The sequence below is a fragment of the Coturnix japonica genome, chromosome 10, assembly GCF_001577835.2.
Source record: "Coturnix japonica isolate 7356 chromosome 10, Coturnix japonica 2.1, whole genome shotgun sequence".
In the NCBI taxonomy this organism is placed as follows: Eukaryota; Metazoa; Chordata; class Aves; order Galliformes; family Phasianidae; genus Coturnix; species Coturnix japonica.
Window position 1 is genome coordinate 9,370,544 of NC_029525.1, and position 22,057 is coordinate 9,392,600.

The window sequence follows — 22,057 nt, forward strand, 5'->3', positions numbered from 1 at the left end:
TTCTAACATTTCAATTTCAGTAGATATTTAAAATTTATCCTACAGATTGTAAGTGGCCGTGATGATCACATATAGAGATTTTAAAAATCTAGCCCTTTCTTCACATGAATAAATAAATACTTTTTCTAATAAATGCAGATAAGAATTTTCGATAAGCACAGAATTGTATTTGTTTAAGAAATCATAAAGGTAGAATTGAAAACAGATACTTTGCATCGGTGTAATTTTTCCTGTATACATTTGCAGGTATTCTAGAAATCCGAACAGTGGCAGTTGGAATAGTGGCAATCAAAGGAGTGGAAAGTGAATACTTTCTAGCAATGAACAAGTCAGGAAGACTCTATGGAAAGGTATGGAAGCTAAATTCTCCTCAACTGTGTACACAACTACCCTGCTAACTTCTCTAACAATCCCCACAACTCTCTGAAAAACAGATGTCATACTTTGTGTGAAACAGGTTGTATGACAGAAAGTCCTAAAAAATTAAAATGTATCCCATGTGTGCACAACTTTCATACACACTTTCAAAATTTAGTTGTTGGAGTTTGTGCACTTTTTTAAAACTCAAGATGTTAGAACATACAAAGCTGAAGTATTCAATACTCAGGTTTCAGAAGTGTAATTTATTTATTATCACTGTTAATAATATTATTTATCACTAGTATATCAATTTGTTTAATATTCATAATATTAAAAACGTAGCTTTTGTGATGAACCTTTTTCTCCCATCTCCCTCCATCTAAGTATTCTCTGATTGTTTTTTAAAAACATTTGTATTCATTTTACTCTAAATTATTTATTCTCAACAGAAAGTATGCAATGAGGATTGCAACTTCATAGAACTAATTGAAGAAAACCATTATAATACATATGCTTCTGCAAAATGGACACACAAAGGAAAAGAGATGTTTATTACATTAAACCACAAAGGTGTTCCAATGAAGGGTAAAAAAACAAAGAAAGAACACAGAGCATCCCACTTTCTTCCTCTGGCAATATCCTAATCATACACGATCTGTACAGAACTAGTTCCAGCAGGAAGATTATTTTTAAGAAGATTATTTGACAAGGTATCAAGAGAGGCTGGAATACTACTGAGAAACTGAACAAGCTGGACTTGCGCATTTATGTTTATTTTTAAGAGACTACGTGGAAAAGATTTGAAAATATACGCAAAACCAGATTTCCTAACTAAAAGCTGTAAAGAATTCTAAAGAGTTGTACAATCATTATCTTAGTCATTTTAACTGGGTAGTTTCTTAAATTAATTTACCCTGAAGAATAATTCATGACTTGATTATCTGATAATATTTAATTTAAATGAAAAAAGAAAAAAAAAAACACAAAAAAAAACAAAAACAGAAAACAATCTGCTTCTTAAATATGGCTGCTATAATAATAATAAGCAGATGATAATGTTGTGTAAAATATGTCAGACTCTAAGGCTGCTGGAACGAGTTGTCAGATTATCAAGTCAATAGTAAGTGTGGAGGCTGAGCAGTATTTTAAATACTTCCCCAAGAAACCGATAACCTATACATAAACTATATGATCAGAAAAAATATATAATCGTGTAAATGTCTATTGTTGCATTTCAGATAAAAGAGTTAGTTTGGAAAAATTAAGTTTACTCTACTACAAAAATGTTCCTATCTATTAATGAAACAAATACTTAATGCTGCTCTAAAAGATGTTTCAAAATAGTGTATGTAAAATAATAGGAATAAATAACATACTTCATCTCACTTTTCACAAAGTAACAATTTATATAACGACGAAGAAAAAATTCAGACATATTAAGGTATTTTATGTAACATATCCTATCTTTTGTATAATTCCTGCTAGGGCATACAGCTTTTAATAATGTTGTTTGTTGTTTGGTTTTTTTTTTCTTCCAACCTTATACATGCTTTTTCTGTTGTTACAGCATTAAACTTTATTTTAAGTTGTATTTGAACTTATTGTTTTAAGTTATTTAAATGTTATTTATAAAAGAAAAAAGAAAAAAAAGAAAAAATCAAGAAAAAAAAACTGATTAAGCTGCATCTGTTTCATATGCTTTTAATTCTAAAGGAATAACAAAATGGTCTGGCTGAGATGCATGAATTTTTTTCTGTGACCAGACACAAAGTCTAGTACACAACCCTCTTGCCAACATACATTGGATGGCAGACAAAAATGACAGCCTGCAGCAAATCGCACAATGGACATCTCAAAGGAAACAATGCAAAAACGTAGAAAATCTTTGCCACACACTCAAGTTGATTTAATAGCAGCTCCGAGTTATACTAGGTAAAAGAAAGTTGCAGAATAAATCCTCAGATGGTGGAACCGAGACTCAGAGAACAGTGTAAGAACCCATACGACTAATCTGAAACACCAGCCAAGATCCACGTGACATGATAAAGAAGAGACACAACTATTTTTCTATGTATCAAAGTGTTCAAAAGTAAGCCCTACATGACCAAAAAGTTATTTCATTCTGTTCAGTTTGCCTACAAGTTTTCTCAGCACTGTGATTTGTGCTCAAAGATCAGCAAAATTTAGCTAAAACAGCTGCTGCATGATCATTACCGACTTGGGATGGAGTCAGGTGGAGTCAATGGACTTAAATGCTCTACTTTTCAGCACAGGTATCTAGACACAATCCCTTTTTTTTTTACATATTGAGACATCTTCTTTGAAACTGCACTCACACAGAACTGCCTGCAACAATTCTCTTTAAGAAATACATATATACATATATATTGTTTTTAATATCTATTTGCTTAATGAATACAATAATTTGGAAGTTACTTGTGGAGTTTGACCTAGTTATATCAAAAACTGAAGTGTAGATATGAACCAAACCATGCAGAAAATTTGTCATTACTCCATCAGTAAACCTTCACTGTGCTTCTGCTGCCTGATCTACTGCTTGTTCAGGGAAAACAACAGACTGTACTATCAAAGAATACTTTTTGCAGAAAACTGTCTGCACTTCTCTATGAATATATAAACACTGAAATAAAGTTCCTATTCACAATTACCATTAAAATACTAGCAAAAGTTTCTAGATATAAATTAGCTTAGTTGAAGCCTTTAAATGAAAATGGAAAGAGCAAAATCTCCCAAAGGTTGTGTTTTAAAGCTCAACTGAAGTTTAAACTTGTGTGCAAGTATGTATATTCATATGCAAATATATGCAAAATACTGCTTAAATTAAATACAGATAGGTTCTTCTATAGATCTTTTGATTATGTTGGTCAAGAATATAAGCATATAGTCAAGCAATTATTGAGTCCCTAAGGTAATCTGCACATACTACTCTATATTTTATACAGTGAGTTATCATACTACCATCCCAATTAGGTAAACCAAAGCTGGTTTACATTTTACTGTTTTATCTGACATATAGCCTACAGGTGAATGGTTCAGGAAAAGATGCCCAAGCTCAAATCCCTAGTGTGTTGCAGTACCTTCCTTATGTTGACCTAGGAACAGAGCTGTTGTAATCAAGAAAAAAACCACAAATTTTTTCCTTTTTTCTCATGTTTTCTCTTTGTTTTTTGGCACTTTAACAGTCTTAAAGGCTAAAACACATCCTAGTTTGTTCTTTTCCAGTACAGAGTGGAAAAGATTAACAGAAAGCAAGATTATCAAATTTGAGACTACCTTTAATTTAAAACTGTCTTCTACACAGAAATCCAGGAACATTTACACAGTTTTATATAAAACAGAGCTGCAGAATTTGATCAGAAAAATTTGCAAGCCAAACTGATTGCAAATTGACTGATCTGCAAATCGGTCATATAGCAACTAAAAACCACCAAGTGTTAAGACCTGAGCTCTGTAAATAACTTTGCAATACCTGGCTGAAGAAAGCTAGCTTGTAAATCTCAAGCATTCCAGACAATTCTAAGCCTGCTTTACACTCCAGACATAACAAATAGGAGGTTTTATCCAACTCTGTTTAGAAGGCAGATGCTAGATTACTAAAATAGGTTTATTTCGTTAGGAAACGCTTTTACTAAGAGTTCTGGCCCTTGACTAGATTGACTCATAACATAGTGGAGAAAAAAAGAACAGCTCAGAGAAAATTACTTCCTGATGAGAATGAAGTATAATTCATATACTTGGCACATAGTTTACAATGATTTCAAACTGAAGTCCAACACAGAATCACAAAAGGACAGAATGATCGAGGTTGGGAAGCACTCCTGGTCCAAAACCTCTTGTTCAACAGGGCCACCTAAAGCCGGCTGCTCACAGCCACATCCACACAGCTTTGGAGGATCTCCAAAGAGGGATACTCCAAGGAGAGTTCCATTGCGCAGTCACCAGTGCAGTCAGGGTTTCCTGATGTTAAAACAAAACGTATGTTTCAGTTTGCACATCCTGTCCTGGCACTGGGTACCACTGAAGAGATTAGCTCCAGCTTCTCTGCATCCTCCTTTTAAGTTTCTGCAAATATGGATAAGATGCCTTCCAACTCTCCACTTCTCTAGGGTGAGAGTCCCAGCTCTTTCACACTTTATTATTACCTTAGACAGCATCAGTTTTGATAGACACAAACCAAGTCATCAGCTAGTTACTGCTGAGTTAACATCATTCATCTACTGACCTTTGAAATTTGGTTCTGCCATAAATTTCATACATAACTTTAAGAAAAACACTGTCAAAGTCCCTATATAAGTAAAAGAGGTACAAGCCTGACGCATGCTGCTAATACATTAAACATATTTCCATGCTAGTTTTAAATCACCATAATAATCTCAGCAGGTCACAAGTCAGCAGGGGGGATATTGCTGAATTTATGCCTACATTCACAGTGATTTCGGTCACAACACAGGACACCATATTGTCATGGTTAGACTGCCGTCTGTGTTCAAGCTAGCTAACAAGGTTAGCTTGTTTACGTCTAACTGAGTTGCTGTAATATTATTGCATAGTATGGGAAAGCTACATGAGACCTCCAGATGAAATTGAACATGTGGAAACCATGGATGCTCAATTCTTGTGTAAGACACAACACACTGACTTGCCTATACACCCTTTTCCTATTGATTTCATGGGACATTACGCACCACAGAGGATCTGGGCAAGCAACAAGCTTCTCAGTGTTCATAAATGAGAACAAGAGACTATTAAACAAAACTGAGAGTGCCCTGAGAGCCTAAAGCACTGTGGTAGAGCACAGAATAGGATAATAATAGGAAGAGCTAAAATAGAAAGACTTCTCCCTTTTATTATATTTTCATAGGAAAAAAGAAGTCATTCTATCTTCTTTTGCAAAGAAGCATTAAGACCACAATAGCTTCAGTGACTTCAAAGACGTACTGTCATTGAAACAAACTCAGGCCAGAAGTGTTGTTATAACCAACAACTGAGGTGATTTATTGAACCTGCTCTGCAAATAATCACTTTCTACTGAGCTTCATGTTCTTATTTTTTGTGTACTAGCAAAACACAGCAATGATCAAAGTCCAAAAGGCAAAGGGAACATGATTATACCAGAAGAAAACCATTGGAATTTATAAAAATCATGCAAATGTTTCCACTGGCTTTTGGTTTTGTAAAAGCATATTATATTTTAAACCCAAATGTTCCTCTGACGATTGTTTTCAACAATATAATGCATTTCTGTTTCTAAAACCTGTACTGCAAACAAAGCAGCACACACACACAAAAAAAAAGAATTTTGAAAACAAGAATTTCCATCCAAGACTGTAACATGAAGAGAGTTACACTGACTTTCAATTTAAAAGAAACGGTGGTTCTCTTTGTTTTTCTCCCTTCTATTATACTCAAAAAGAACTACTACAGGAAAAAAAGGAAAATTTTTTAGATTTCCTTGCCTCTGATATTTCTGCAGCATTTCATTAATTTAGGATTTCCTCAGTACATGCATGCAAACATTGTCAGTACAAGCATGCTCCAAACATTCTCTCCTTGACATTAATAAATATGAGAGAAGCCTCTATCTTTTCCTAACCATTTAACACAGCTGTTGGCAACATTTCTCAGAGTAGTATCATTGAGAACAGTGGAGGCTGGAGATCTGCACACAGACATCTTACCCCATTCATGGTGATGGCTGATTCCATCACTAAAGAATTTCTGATTTTTTTCTTCAGCTTATCTTTAAGACCAGCAAATTAATAAGTTTTCTCACAGATGTTTTCCTCTGAATTGTTTTACAAAAAAAAAATCAAGTTTCCTTACCTTGGTTGTGGTGGAGTGATCTAAATCCACAAAAGCGCATAATCACATGAGCATGTGAGAAAAAGGATAGGAAAAAAAAAAAAAAAAATGGCAAATATTGGAAAAGCTTTGGGGGCAGAAGGAAAACTAAGAGTAGCAAGAAAAGAGTGGGAGAACAAAGAAGGAAGGAAAACAGAAACTTCAGACGCGGGAGATATGATACAAGATAGAATAATCTGGCTAATTTGAAGAAACAAAACATTCAGAAAGGGAAAAAGTGAGAAGCAGCATGAGCACAAGAACTGTGAAGGAAGATGTTAATATAGCAGTAACGAGAACGAACAGCCATCTAGCACCATAGAATAACACAGCCAAATATCTGATTCACCAGGACAGGGAAGACAAAGAGGTAGAAGACAGAATGCAACAAAGAATGAAAATGAGAACCACGTGCTAGACAGAGGAGAAGCAAAAAAATAGCTGTTAACAGGATTAGAGGAAATGACCAATCAATTTATTTTTAATTGCTATGACATTTTGATTCTGGGCAAAAATAAAGTGAAAATATTACTAGTAATTTATGTTGACAATTAGATTTTGCAACGTACTGTAATTTACATCACAATATGCATAAACACAACGTGCATTATGAGTTCAAAAATATTCACAAGACTTACGATCTGCTGTGGATCTGAGAAGATTCACTCGTTGGTTTGTCAGCAGCAGCACCTTTACTGTTATGATTTGCAGTGGTAACCTTACATCTTTCAAGATTCCATTTATTCCATACATGTTTCCTTGGTTTTAGATCTGAGAAATAAATAAATAAAATAAAATTTAGAAAAATGCTGATGTTACTCTGAAACGTGCCCCGTGATTCATCCCAATTTAAATTAAAATTACTTTCTTTCTTATATCCAGTGGAAACAAATGTAAACAATGTTATGCTTGTGCTCAACCCTAAGCTAAGGAAAAAACCCCAATAACTGAAATAACTATATTCACATTTTTAAACTCAACCAGAGATTTTTTGCTATCTCCCTTCTACCTCTGCTTGACTTTGTACACGAATAAATATCCTTATTTTGTGGTTGTTCCAATTCCAGTAATTTAATACATTTGCATATTTTTTGTGAGGTTGTGAATGATTCTGGCAGCGATACTTAATTTACTTTAGTCGGTGGTTTTCAGTATTCATCCCAGTAGAATTTTGCACAGCTCCCACACTATAAATTTCATGCAGATATAGAATCTCTGCCATAGCAGCGATATCCTTGTTTCTCAGGATTTCTTTTCTCGGTCTGACTAAATTTCAGTTAATTTCATCCATTATCTATTTTTACACATTACAGACTTTACTGCGGGTTTATGCAACTCTTTCAAGTTAAAGACCCGGTTGAGGTTTGGTACATATAACCTTGAAATATGTAAACCTTCTCCAAATTAGATTTTTCAGGGTATTTTTATTTCTATACATAATTTTCTCTGCCTGTAACTAAAAAGAAAATTCTGCTCAAGAAACACTGAGTGACATAAAGAAAGGTTTTGAGCAAATATTTTTGCATTTTCTCCCTACTTCAAAAACACATTTCTATTGCATTTGTCAATCAGCTTCAACATAGAAGATAATGAGTTCCACATTGTCATGAAATCCAAATAAACTTGAACTAAAGTTAGAAATCTGCTCTAAATCTAAGTTTTGAAATGGATATTAAGTAACATGTACAATCTAAGAATCATAAACACTGTTAAGACATGGAGGTATTTAATGGTAATACCACTCCCAAGGGAACCTTCTAGGACAGGTACAGTCAAGAATCCTGTAAGTATATTTATACCTTTCTTCTAGTTTGGGATTTTTAATAGAGAAATAACCTCAAGGCCACCTACAAACAATCAATGGGGAAGACCTCCTAGTCTTCTGTTTAACTAAAAAGCAACCCATGCTTACCATGTTCAGCAGCTTTCTCAGAAATTAATACATTTTTTCTTGTACTTCATTTGAATTTTATTACTTCTATCCTGACTGCAATTGCATGCTTACTCTTAGATTCTTAACAATAACTCTTCTGTAATGTATCACAAAGAAAGCACTGAAACAATCAGCATTCATCAGCTCAATTCTGTCTCCAGGTATGATTACCCCCTTGATGGCTAATTCTATAATATTTAAGTACTTTTACAGCTACAAGAGCTGTGCCAGAACAGAGTCACTGCTGTAAAGCAATAATAGGACTGGATTAGAGCATATGTATAATCTTCAAAATACTATACTTTCTTTTCAGCATTACCCTGATAACCACCAGCTCTAAAGAGACTGTCAGTCGCCACCCACTTTGACTCTCAGACACACAAGCTTTCAAACACTGTGACATCAGAGCTCTCACTATACTCATAGCTCTGATACAATGTGTATATGGCGATTTTGCCCCTGAAATAGCTTAATTTACTGGGGAAATATATTTAATTCTCAATCATTTTATACAGAGCTAGTTGCAATACTGTAGCTGAATTGTATCACAATAGATAGAAAGGTAATGTGGTTGTCTGAAATTTCTCATATTCGCAGCTAGACTTCATCATTATTGAACATTGCAAGGTCACACCCAGCTAAACTCACTGCTCAGTGTGACACGTTGTATCTTTATGAGACAAAATACGGCACCTTTCTGTGTATCAGTGGAATTACTAAGTGTTTATTTACCTGGAAAAAAACCCCATCCTTACTATCCCTGCGATCGAGATTTTAAAGCACCACAAAGCTTTCTGCAATTCAGTCAGAAAAGTGGTCCTGATCTTCCTGATTGCACTTCAAAGGGTGAAACATGAACCCAAGAAAGCAGCATCAGCATGAAGTCATATACTGTTGTGAGCTCATACACTGATCCATGAGATTATTAGAGCTCATGTTTATGCATCCTATTATGGGAGCTGCTGACAACACAAAGAAACAATACTGAAATATAGTTTTAAAATAATTCCAACTCTCACTCTAACATTTTATTCTAAGCATATTGACAGATTTTTAAGTATACCGCAGTAGCTCCTGATTCACAATCATACTTAAGAATGTCTATTATTTGAAGCATATGTGGTGTGCCAGCCAATAATTAAGATGGAATCTAAGTGCTGTACTGAATTGAAGCCATTTTACATAACCACCGTCTCCTACTATTTGAATATTTTCCTTCTCTTCTTAATAAAGAACACAGTGATCACCTGAGGTAATAGAATGTATACGTTTTTAATTTATATTCCTAACCTAAATACTGGAAAATCATACCTCATGTAGGTCCTAGCATCAATACACAAAGTAAGCAAAGTAAAACGAACAATTTTGACCAAAATGCTTATCATAGGCATTGTGGTATAAACGCGCCAACTAAATCAGCTGTTCATGTGTCTACCTACTGCTGTTTAAAGTTATATGTGTCAGTTAGTCTTGGGTCTGTAGTTGATGTACTCGGTCCTCACCTATAACCACCTTGCAGAATCTGCAGCTTATTTCTTTGATGCCGGGTCTAGGAATGCATCAAATTCATTTATACCTTAAACTTTTGGAGAAACCAGCACAATAAAAATCCCAAAATGCTGCAGTAGATGATTTTGAGAAAGAAGCTTCTCCAGACTTCAAAATCTTCCTTCTGTCAAACCAGCAATAAAACATTTATGACACTGAATGCTGCAATTCTAAAATCTTAAAACCACAGAACAAACTGAAGCTAGACAAGGATAGGAAGTGCAAGGGTGCTCATCTGGAACACGGTCCAGAAGCAAATGAGAACCTTCTTTCAGATTGAGGAAATACTGAAGGAAAAAAAGCTTGCAGAGAAATGTTCAGCAGATTCTTTGGGCACCTCACCATCACATCACCCTAAATGGGGACACATCTGCATTAGCTGGTTACCAAAAACTCTCTCAGCTCTTCCGTGTTGCTTTTATTTTGTTTGGGGCTTTTAAAATTAACTTTCACTAAACTTACAACAGAAATGTTTAAATATATAGAGTTAAAACCACGAAAACTAAGTCACACAGAATTAGTAAGGCAGCAAATCACACTTGTTGCATTTAAATTTTAACATAATTAAAAATATGCAAGAGCACAAATACTGTAACTAATCCTAACAACAAAGCAGATACAGGCACCAGATAAACTTCCATTGACATCTGGAGGCAAGCACTGATTTGAAGTTGCTCCAGAACCAGTGCAGAAGTGCTAAAAGGATTTTGATACTATGTGTAACTTGGATATCTCGGTATGTTTGCATATATTTAAGCAAAAATAGCCAAAATGTTTAAACCCATCAAGATTTACCAACACTTGCTGAACATTTGTGGAGCCCCAACAGTGGATGTGAGCGCAGTAAGGCAGTGAGAGGTACATCTCAGCAATGGTGGCAGTGACAGTGGGTCACCTCCACAAACGGGCTTCCCCAAGGAAAATGTTACCCTGGGTCAACTAACAGCTTACAAAAACAGAAATCACCATCTAAGGCTGATTACAAAGACAGCAGAGACATAGCTCTAAGTTATCCCTATCTTTTCAACCGTTAATTAAAGTACTGACCACACAAGAAAAACCTATGCCTTTTCATTTGTCTGCTAATAAAGTAACCAAAGAACTTGAAGACACTGCTAATCCCCACTGAAAGGAGTAGAAAATTGGAATAGAAAGGTTACAATTACATTAGTACTCCAAACTGTCAACTGCAATTTTCCTGGCTAATTTAGTCCAGATGCAGGTGTGACAGCTTTAACTTTAGACAGAATTAGGATCCCTCATCAGTAGTAAAAGATGGGTGCACACATACTGAAGGAATTACTATATCATCAAATAAATCTTTCATCACCTAATGAAGAAGAGTCATTATCTAGCATTAATTGACAGGACACCGAGAAGGTCTTGGACACTGTCTTCATTTTTCTTCTGTGGTCATAAGAAAGAAATAAGGGATACTTTCACTTTTTAAGTCTGCAGGTGGGAGATGTGAGCATATAATCACAGCATATGTGGAGAGGCCCTGTTTGATATGCTAATGCAAAATCAGTTTCACAGCCATGAGGTTCATACCCACCAGCTATAGAGTATGAGCGTATTATCACAGACAGAAGAAATTCATTTGGAATTCATTTGCATAATAGCATTCAAGTATTTAACATACTTGCTGCAAATTCACACTCAAACAAGATTACAATTGCTGCAGTAATTAGACTGAGGTGTCACAGACAATCATTTCTATTCGTGCATAATGTCCAATCATTCCCTGAGTGCTGTGAGATACGAGCAGTCAATGATACAGTAAAAAAGCAAACAAAAAAACCCACGCAATTTAACATGATGTGTAACACATATGCCAAGGAGACTGTAAAAAAAAATTATGTTCTATATTGTACCTCTGGGTTTACCTTGTTTTTGAAATTCTTTTTAATATGAATCTTACATTATTTGTTTCACTACTTTAATTACTGGCCAACAGCAGGATACGGGACAGAGCAGCTAGAAGAATTCTTCAACAAAAATGAGTTCAAATTAAACAGCTCCCAGATAAGGCAGTTTTGTAACGTCAATAAATGCTAAGAGTGATATTAAAACCTGTATGAAAGTGGAACACACAAAGATGACTGAGTCAAAATGTTTTGCAATACTTTTTATTGGCAGCTTGTGATTAGGATGTTGAAGAAAAGAGAACATACTTGGCAATATCGACCTCTTAGAACTAAGTCTCAAAGTTTTGAAGCTTCCAAATGTCTTGATAATTCTAAAAGTTGGTTTTCGAAACCAGGGTCACTACTGCTATAAAAAGAAAAGAAAAATCCTCAATAACTCCCTTTGTGAAGCTTCACTGAGAAAAAAGAGCTTCAAACTTATAAGCAGTTATTTTTCTAAATTAAAACCTACAAAGGAACCTTCAGCAGAGCTGGTGACTCTATTTTATAAGAATACTTTTTCTTTTTTTTATCATAAGTCTGTCAAAGTACATGAAATTATGGCGTCCATCTTTGACTCAACTTTGTTTCTTGTGAGATTTCTCAAAAAAAAATAAAATAGTTTCTATTAGAGAGATTTAGTAAACCCTTTCCAGTTTTTCATTCTTGACAAGCTTTTTGCTTCTTTCAGCCTATATATATTATTTTTCTCAATTTGAGATGATACTGTTTCTTGGCCATCCTGGATATATTTGGCATATTTGCTCCTGTACCAATTTCCAGACAAGTACAGACTTCTGATTGGCCATACAGCAGATACACTGACTCGCAACATGACAAGTGGCTGTTTGTTTTCCTTTGGTTTTTCCCCACCCCAAAAATATACAGAGGTAAATGTAATCTATCTTCTAGATCCAAGGAGAAGACTTGCAAATTTTATCTTCCTCATCTAACCCACAAAGAGAACTAAAAATACATAATTATGTAATATACCTTTGTTTTCCTCATCTCACTTTTCTGAGTCCGAAGTTCTGAATCAATTTTCTCAGTAGGAATCTCTTTAAAAAAAAATAGCAAATTTTATCTAGAAATAGAATCTGGACTTTATGGATTAAAAGCTCTGATAGGACAAAGACTACTGATTTATCTATAGCTATGTCTAAATACATGCATGCACAAAACAAGATGCTGCATCATCCTACTGCACTACTGCAAGGATCAAAAGACTTGAAAATCAACATTTTTGTCCTCCTACTCATCTCATCCTTCCTTTATAACACCAAGATGTGTGGAGAACATGTTTTCATAGACTCTTTGGTTAAGTCTGGATTAAAACATTCCAGACAGAACTGGGACTTCAGTTTATCAGATTTTTTAAGTTATAAAATTGACACTTCATACTTGCAAATGAGGAAAAGCTGCAAACACTTCTCTGGAACAATATCTTTGTTTTAAATAGTACCTAGAAAACTTCCAACGTGCACTGTTAACTTTACTTAAATTTCTGGAATTCTGCAGACTCTAAACCTATAAATTCTGCCTACACTTACATTCTTTTTCTTTTTTTTTTTCCTATTGCTTACACTGTTACCAAGTATTAGGCAATGTACATAGTTATGTACATCTTTTAAAGGCATTAGGATTTGTTTTCTCATTTTGTAACTACAGTTTCTACTTTAAAAATATGAACTGATTACTACTCTGTTCAGGGGCAATCAGCTGTTCTTCTAGAGACGCTGGTCCACACTGTAATGAAAGTATTCTTTCAGCGTGTTTCTCTAGTTCAGTAAGGCATGTGTTCATTCTCTTCTCCAAATCTGAGAGTGAACTGACGGTCAATGAAGCGTGTTCATACAGACTCTTAGAGACAGCGCTGAAGGAACAGTCTTTTCTTAGGTTCTCCACCAAAGAATAAGGCTCCTCCAAACAGACGTATCTTGGCCAGTCCTTCTGCAATCAGTCCATATCAAAAATAATTATTTCTGAATATGGTACAAATGGAAAGATTAAATTTGGTAACCCGTGAAATTTATTCTGGATACAGAGTTGCAATACCAGTATAAACACATTTTACTTACACATTTTAAGAACGTCAGATCTTGGCAATGTTGCTAACATAGACTGCAATTTCCTGCTGCTCCATGTGCCGCATTCAGAGATGATTATATCATCTCAAAAAGAGGGAAAAACAGAAATAGGCCAAGGAGGCCCATTACGGCATACACAGAGCAATTAAAAGGACTATAACTTTTTAGTTAGAAAAAGAGATAACTTGGGGGAAAAAAAAGGGTTGTTATGTTTCTAAAGAGACAAATAAAATCATGTGCAATTTAAGTTCTCTGAAAGGACGGTAATGTCTTCCATCTGTTGAGAACAGCCTTGGAAGCACAAGAAGAAATTGCTCCTTGGTCAGGGAAGAATTAAAACTAGTAGCTTAAACATTTGAAATACCTGTTGAAACCAATGGTAGTCATTTGATGTCAATCATCAAATTGGTTACTTCCATGAAATTACTTAGTTAAGTGTTAATATGGAACGATCAATTTGTTTTCAAAACCCCTTATATAGCTGAAAAACAATGACATGTTCTACAATTATAGCTGGACAGAGAAACAAATCATTCTCTCTCTCCTCCCTGCCAAATCAAATGAAGAGCAAACTAGTAATTCACGCAGGCATTTTAGGATAAAAAAGGAAAAGGCAAATAAAACCAACTGGAAAACTAAAATACATTAATAATTCGTTTGCACATTATCCAAAATGACAACGTTTCAATTTTTATATCAGATTGTTCCTGCAAATAATTTGTCCTTAAGTAAAAATTAAATTCTTATAATGAAATGTTCCACTTGAAAAAAACATTTTTAAACAATTTTCTTTCACTGTTTACATGAGATAACGAGTTTTGGTTCAATGCAGTAGAACAATTTTCCTCATAGCTCTGTAGTTCAACGCTCTGAGTGAATAATACTTGCATATTATGTAGGCAGGTCAAAAGGAATTTTCTGTTTCCTTCAAAAATAATGTAATTTTGAAGAATCACTGGTGTTCGCATTATATCAAATTATTTACCAGAATATAAAAGCACATTGAAAGATTTCCCTTAACACGCTTCCCAGTACAAGAAAAGAAAGCAAGCTCATTAAAAAACAAAACTAGCTCACTGTTCACCCAGTCATACTCATCAGCACATTTTGCCTTAGGGTTCAGCACTTTGTGTTATGTTAGTAATGCTGTGGCCTGATCCAATATTTTAAACAAAGCTTGGGTCAGTGTCATCACTCAAGCATGCTTCCAACAATACAAAAGTGCTGCACAGCAGAAAAAAACTTCCTCCGTGGTTTACCTTTCTGGAAAAGGGAAGTTAACAGACAGGCTACTCTCTTGATGGGCTGCCATTGCTGCAAACCTCTTAGTTTCCAATGCCTGAGGGTTTAGGAAATACAATCCATGTACAAACTCAGTTCTCGATATTTACATTCACATGGCTTTGCTCGCGACCCCACTTCTGCATGTTCACTCCATTGTACACATGGGAAGTTAAAACAGCAAGCAGTTGGACTCACCAAGTCTTGAGAACGTAGGAATTCTTCAAAAGTCAAAGGAGGCTTTTCCATTTTCAACTGATGTACAGTAAGAATTGTTCTCACCAGAATGCCCTGAAAATCATAAGACAACACACATGAACATATATTTAAACTTTGTATTATTGAAAGTTACAATTAAGGCAATCACTGTTGCTTATATACAGCTCATTCATAGTCATTTCTGCAAAAAAAACAGAAGAATCACTTCACATTCGTACATGTTGAGAAAGATGCTAAAGAAGACACAATCATAAACAGAACTTCCATTTTCTTCTAGAAATATCCATGCAAAGTAGCAAGATATTTATATTATTTACATAATAATAAGTTGCATCACCAAGTATGTCTGCTCTGCTTCTACATGCTCCAGTTTTGTTTATAAATTGGAAGCAATGCAAGGATTGCAGATGAGCAGAAATCTTACTGAAATCAGTCGACTCGCATATCCCAGGTTCAGTATAATTAAAAACTCAATTTACACTGTTACTTCCAAGCACAAACCACATGTAAGAAATGTAAGAACATAAGAAACGCCCATTAAATTAGGAACTCAGAACAAGATAATGGTGCAGCACTGGTTCCTAGGAATGGTTAAGATGGCAGCTTTCAGTGCTGCACAGGATGAAATAGCAAGGAGTGATCCTAGTTCAAGACACGGCTGCTGAATGCTGAGCTCTGCTGTTCCCAAGAGTTGGGTAACGCACCCAAAGCAATCACTGGAGCAAAGCAGATGCACAGCTCATGGAGTGCAGCGCAGGATGGAGCACACGGTCAGAGCGCTGTGCACTGCAGGCCGCAGCACCACCCAACGCAGAGAGGTCTGCGGGCTGTAACAGATCAAAACCGGGCACAAACTGTACCCAGGATGTTAATCCTTCCCCTAGGGCTCCTGCAACTAAGATCCCACAGCCTGCCCTTGGCTGGGTCCAGATAAACATTCCCTATACCAAAATTACTGCTTTTGAACAGGCACATCAGCCTCAAAATGCAGCCTGTGACCGCAGGCTGTGAGAGCAGGGCAGTGCCCTCGTTCAGCCTGAGCTCCACCGAACAGCCTGCAGTCCTGTGGAGAGAGATGAAAAATAACAACAACAACAAAAAAAATACCGTGTCAAAACTCTGCAGCCCTCGTTGTCAGCTGTAAACACGCAGTCACGTACATCCGGTGGGGAGGGAAATAAATAAGTAGAATAGACTAGAAATGACGGGGCAGAAAGGCCTAAAGCTCGCAGGAGCTGAGTGCGGGCGGCCACGTGCTGCAGGCCGGACGCGTGCCGTCGCTAAGGGCCCCTAGCGACCGTTTCCCTCCAACCAGCGGCGCCGCCACGTCCTTCCGCTCCGTTCCTTGTCGTTCCGGGGCCGCGCTGGAGCCGGGCGGGAGGAGCGGCGGGAGCTGCGCGAGACACGACAAGGCACAGCGGGAACGGGAGCACGGGGGGCGGGCGGGGAGCGGCGGAGCGCGGCGCGGAAGTAGCGGCCGCCGCACTGCAGGGCGGAACGGGCCCACCTCCGCTCCGCTCCCTTAACTGGGTTCTGCTGACCTTTAAAACGTTAAAGCTGGGCGCTGCGGGAGGGAGAGGTATCAAAGCGTGCACGAGTATTTAATTTATCTGGGATTAATTTTACGTTCCTGTTGTAAAGTCTGCAGAGCGTTTTATCTTTGTTGTTTTTTCAATTAGATGACGCTTGGCTTTATCTAAACAGTTCCCTTTGGACCACAGCTGGGGAATCGCTGTTTGTTTGTTTTCGTTACGCGGAGCTGTTGGGTTCCATCATTTTTCAAGTGCGATCCCTGACATAAAAGGCAGCCTCGGTTCGCTAGAAGTAAACACGGGAATTACGGCTGAATAAAAGGCTGTTCCGTCAGTGTTACTGAACAAACGTGCACCTGCAGAATGAGTTTAGACTGTCAGTGCTTAGTGTCGAGTATATGGAGTATCACTGAGCTATTGTAGCTCTTCAGAAGTGTTAATTTAGCCTCAAGCTTCATTCCTGGATGGTTTTCTTTCTCTCACAAAGCTCTATGAACAAGAATTTCGTTTAGTTTCTTTGCCTGCCTGCACACGATACATTTCAGCACAGATCCAAGTCTACATATAGTTAGACCTTAAGCTTTCTGACCTGTAGACGTTGAATTCTTTATCAGTGCTTATGCCAAAAACTGATGGGGCTGCTCCTGCAGGAATGAACTGCCAGGCAGTGCTTCACAAGCTTGTGGACACAGATCCTGCCCATAGGAAAGAAAAAAAAACAAAACCAAGCAGCAAAGTTAGTAGGCTGAGCTATCAGGGTAAAATGATGAGTGTCTGTGCATTAAGAATACGGATCTCAAGTTCTCTCTGGCTGTTCACATGCTCCTGAAATCTGTTTGGGGCTCTTGGTACTACAATAAGTGGGTCAGATAGGATCATATGGAATCACAGGATTGTATAGAATAATCTCTTTCTAGTATAGCAGATCTTTATTTAACAGGTAAATCATACTGTCTGTTTCAGCTAACCATGTCTTTAAATTCATCTACAATTCTAAATGAAGAAAACTCTCAAGGACCAAAAAGAAATGTTGCATGTTTGGAAAGTCTAGAACTGCAGACTCCACCATCATTTCAAGATGACCCGCTTCAAAACTTACAGTTGGCATCACAGAAAGTACTTGAAAAGGCAAAAAAAAGTGGGAGATCAAAATGCCCACGATGCAGCGGCTCAAGGATGTTTTATTGTTACACCTGCTTTGTTCCTGTTGAAACTGTCCCTACCACAGAAATCCCAACAGTGAAGGTTAATATTTCTTAAGAATATTTTATAATATTCTGGTGCCTTTTAGTTACTAGGGACATAGAACAGATGGTCTACCATCATTTCTTTTCTAATTCACTCTTTACAAACGGTAATTTTTAACATGGTTGTGATAATGTTTGAGTAAATGCCATTTAGATAAAACTATTGTTCTGATTTGAGAAGTTTCATGCACAGGCACTGACAGCTCGAATGTTTGTGTGCCTAATTGTTGGGAAGATAAGCTGAAGTCACTCAGGAGCGTTAGTTCTCTTTGTTTTTAACAGTTTCGTTACCTTCATTCTTCAGCTTATAACAGCTCTGGCCTACAATATGTACTCTGAATAAGGTATGATTTGTCTGTAACCAAGTGTGAATGTGTAATACAGATGAGTATTCACACTTTCATTATATTGCTTAAATTAAGCCCATATCTTATCTATACTCTGATACTGTTTCTAGAGATTTTAACCACACCAGTGCTACAGCATTCCAAATTGCATTCATTGCATACTTAAGTATTTACATGAACTCAGAGAATGTGACAGGTGCTTCTTGTCACTTGTCTCTGGTTTAGATCTAAACATAAAAAAAAATTGCAAACTATTTAAAGGAAGTATGTCTTAATTACATGCCAATAAGGATTTACCCTGAATTTTTTATAAGCTTTTGTGTATCTTTTGTACATAATAATAAATACTTCTTTCTTTCTTTACTGCTTTAGTTACCTTTGAAGATTGACATCATTAAACACCCAAATGAAACTGATGGCAAGAGCACTGCTGTGCATGCTAAGCTCCTGGCACCTGATGATGTTACAATTTACAAGTACCCCTGCATTCCAGAATACAAAGAAAGAAGACATGAAGTAAGAAATTCCGGATAAATAACAGGGCTTTGTGCTGGGGAAAAACGGAGTTATCATCCATACCTCCTGCAGCTGATACTGCTGTCCTCTGGGCTCTCCCAGAGAGAGGAGAAAGCACTATTCTGTTAATCCAGTCCATTCCATCTTGAGCTTCTCAAAGGATGGGCCAACAAATGTATAATGGTTATGGTCTCTCCCACAAACCTTGAAGATACCACAGCACCATCTAAGCATCTTGAATTTCTGTTTCCAGCACCTTAGATGGTAGATAATATGTGATACTTTGTACCATAAGTAGTATACCCAGGCATTCAAAAATAGTCAAATAGGTATTTTGCTCATCCTAGACAGCATCTGCCAGATTTAAACACCCTTAAAATTAAGCATCATTCATTATTTTAATGCAATCCTTTAGCCTTTTAGAAAATAATATATATAAAATATTAATCTTTAAAGAGAAATTCTTGCTCTCTACTGACTTAAATGTTTGTGGGTGGGGCTCAAAAGTTTCTGTTCTTTAATGAAACAATTTGTACTGCTTCATTAGCATATTTCTCAGATCTCATTAATTTTCTTCATTCAGGTGGCACTTATCTTTCCCGGCCCCGATTCAGTTTCAGTAAAAGACATTGCTTTTCATCTCCAAAAATACTCCAGGAAAGGTGTTGGTGACTCTGACAATGGCTGTTCCAAAGAGCCGTTTCTTAAGAAAGCAAGAGTAGAACCTACAGAAGAAAAAGATTTAAATGAATGCATCTCAAGCAACATGAATGAAAGCACTAAACTGAAGAAAGTAATATTTATTGACAGTACCTGGAATCAAACTAATAAAATAATAACTGATGAAAGACTTCAAGGTAAAAAGAAAAAGGTTGTTATTGCTACAGAATCGGTTAGGTAAAATGCTGATATACAAAATTGTATTAAAGTTCCCTACGTCCTCTTCTACTGACAAATCTCTTGTCCTTTTCATCTCCCTTCTTCCCTCAAAATCAAAGGTGGAGAGTGCTATACAAATAAGTAGGAATTCTGTCACAAGTTTTTACATCCTTTTTAAAATAATATAAGTTGATTTATCATTCAGGGCTCTACAGGAGAGACAAGGAAAATCCAGGGTATGTCAATCCTTTCTGCCTCAGCCTCAAAGATGATAAAGGTCTTGGAGCATCTCCCATATGAGGAAAAGCTGAGAGACCTGTATCTGTTCAGGGTACAGAAGACTGAGGGGATCTGATTGATGTTTATAAATATTGAAAGCGTGGGACACAATTGGACAAAGCCAGACTCTCTTCAGTAATGTGTAGTGATAAGATGAGGAACAATGACCAAAAACTGGAAGACAGGAAGTTCCACACAAATACACAGATGAATATTACGGTTCTGGTGACAGAACGATGAAACAAACTGCCTAGAAAGATGGCAGGGTCTCCTTCTATGGTGATAATCAAGACCCATTTGGATGCCAAACTGTGTGACATACAGTCACACAGCTTCCAAACAAACCTGGGAACACAGAAGATTAGGGAAGGAGTAGAATTTCTGCCTCAAACAGTATTTTCAGTCGTTTACTAAGACCTCTTCAGAAAATTAACAGTATAGTTATAATAACTATGCGTGGCAGTAAAACCATGGAATTACTAACTACCGTGGGCACAAGCCATAGTTACTCATTACTTAAAATTTTCAGCGCTGGAATTTCTTGATTTGTTCCATCAAATTTCACAGTGAATCACAAAGAAGATATTGTTGCTATTTTGCAGCTGAAAAATGAAGGTCAGGGAGGGAAATGCGTGCAGGCAGCTAGCAGGCTAGCAGCAAAGCCAAAAGCAGAGCAACTGAGGGCTTGTTTGGCATCCTATCCCCCAATCCACCTTCTCTAATCCATGTCAATTTTTTGTTCTTGACAGGGTTACTACAAATTGAGTTGAAAACAAGGAAAACTTGCTTTTGGCGTCATCAGAAAGGAAAGCCAGATACGTACCTTTCCACAATAGAAGCAATTTATTATTTCTTTGTGGATTATCACCAGGAGATTTTGAAAGAGAACTACAAAGGACAATATGATAATCTGCTTTTTTTCTTTTCATTTATGTACACATTGATTAAAAATGCCAAGTGTGGCGCAGGAAAAGAATAAACTGTCTGTCTATAGGTAACAACCTTTTATTCTGTTTCTTTTGTAATGATGATCTGTCGTAATTTTAACCTGACCGAAGTCTGGAAACAGATGGTACTTTTAGTCATGGCTAAGGGTTTTCCTCTAAAAGTAACCTTATGTGTGCATGACATGAATCGGTTAAGTGAACCGTGTGTGCATGACATGCACGCATGAGGCTGTAGAGCTATTCAGATGAGCAGTCTGATTTAAATTATTGATTTGAATAGAATTAATGGTTTACTGAATACTGTACTGTAGTGTTTGAACCTGGTCTGCTAATCACTGTGAATTTCTTCAGGTGGGGATTGGAGAAGTTGGCCCTTGTCCCATATGGATCTAACTCTAAAAAAAGGATTTTGCATTTTGCTTGTTTTATTATTTATGTTTTGGATGTTTCATATGTTTTATCCAGTACAGTTGATTTCAGCTATGTGACTTCAAAAGCTTCCTGAAGTTATTAGGACGGTATTTAATAGAGGACTGGAGAAAAAAGTAAATGAAAAGCCACATTGAGTAAATGGAGTATAAATTACATACCTGATGATTGAATCCAGCAAATTGTCCTTGTAATAGAAAAGAGGTCTCTTTAAATGTCATTGTACAGTGCTTGATTTCTATAGTCCCATTCACGTACTGTTGTATTAAAATTATTCTCAATTTCCTGGATAACTGCAGGCTCCTTCAAACAGAATTGAGGTATTTATATAAGTATATTATTATTTTGGGGAACACCAACTTATATTATTATGGGTAATTTTTTTTTACATGTCATCTTCTTATATCGTAAGCAGCAGAAAGGGCTGATTGCGCACTTGGAGTTATCTGAAAACGTAGATCTTTTTTCAGGACTGAAGCTAAATAAACAGACAAGAAATATGATAGATTGTGGTTCTGACCTCAGTGTTCGCAACAGCACTTCCTTAAATTAGACAGGCCGTGAATCTACTGTGTTTTCTTTTGCAGCATTGTGCAAATTTGCACAGCATAAATAAGGCTCTTTTCTAATTTAATTTTTGCTGGTATATGTAGGACTGCTGGCAGAGTCATCACATGTGAGTGT

At 36.6% G+C, this 22,057-nt stretch overlaps 3 protein-coding genes across 16 annotated transcripts in view; 2 read left to right on the top strand and 1 right to left on the bottom strand.

Moving 5' to 3' along the window:
• Positions 1-1,957, top strand: part of FGF7 (fibroblast growth factor 7) — a 28,568-nt gene extending 26,611 nt beyond the window's left edge. For all 3 annotated transcript variants that reach the window (XM_015872927.2, XM_032446780.1, XM_015872929.2), the window contains exons 3-4: positions 247-350; positions 810-1,957. In XM_015872927.2, the coding sequence (XP_015728413.1) occupies positions 247-350; positions 810-1,004 (299 nt within the window). In that variant the 3' untranslated portion in view covers positions 1,005-1,957. The remainder of the gene's footprint in view (positions 1-246; positions 351-809) is intronic.
• LOC107318736 (protein FAM227B-like) overlaps positions 1-19,423 on the bottom strand; it is a 123,153-nt gene extending 103,730 nt beyond the window's left edge. For 4 of the 11 annotated variants that reach the window (XR_001557460.2, XR_001557462.2, XR_001557461.2 and 1 more), the window contains exons 1-3: positions 16,305-16,520; positions 15,177-15,269; positions 6,861-6,993 (exon numbers count right to left, since the gene is read on the bottom strand). Coding sequence is in view for 2 of the 11 variants with exons in the window: in XM_015872931.2 (XP_015728417.1) it covers positions 11,972-11,977; positions 12,604-12,668; positions 13,311-13,560; positions 15,177-15,227 (372 nt within the window). In the remaining 9 variants the exon portion in view is untranslated. Of the gene's footprint in view, positions 1-6,860; positions 6,994-11,816; positions 11,978-12,603; positions 12,669-13,310; positions 13,561-15,176; positions 15,270-16,304; positions 16,521-17,318; positions 17,694-18,902 lie in introns of those variants that run through there. The other 7 variants (XR_004308497.1, XM_015872932.2, XM_015872931.2 and 4 more) reach the window with 7 other exon arrangements.
• On the top strand, positions 16,532-21,878 carry DTWD1 (DTW domain containing 1). Of its 2 annotated transcripts, none has more exons than XM_032446779.1 (5): positions 16,532-16,609; positions 17,693-17,974; positions 18,696-18,839; positions 19,423-19,696; positions 20,747-21,878. In XM_032446779.1, the coding sequence occupies exons 2-5, from the start codon at positions 17,699-17,701 to the stop codon at positions 20,974-20,976; spliced, it is 924 nt and encodes a 307-aa protein (XP_032302670.1). In that variant the 5' UTR covers positions 16,532-16,609; positions 17,693-17,698; the 3' UTR covers positions 20,977-21,878. The 2 variants fall into 2 exon arrangements, with proteins under 2 accessions (XP_032302670.1, XP_015728411.1); XM_015872925.2 differs by lacking the exon at positions 16,532-16,609 and adding an exon at positions 16,635-16,776.
• The last annotated feature ends 179 nt before the right edge of the window (positions 21,879-22,057 follow it).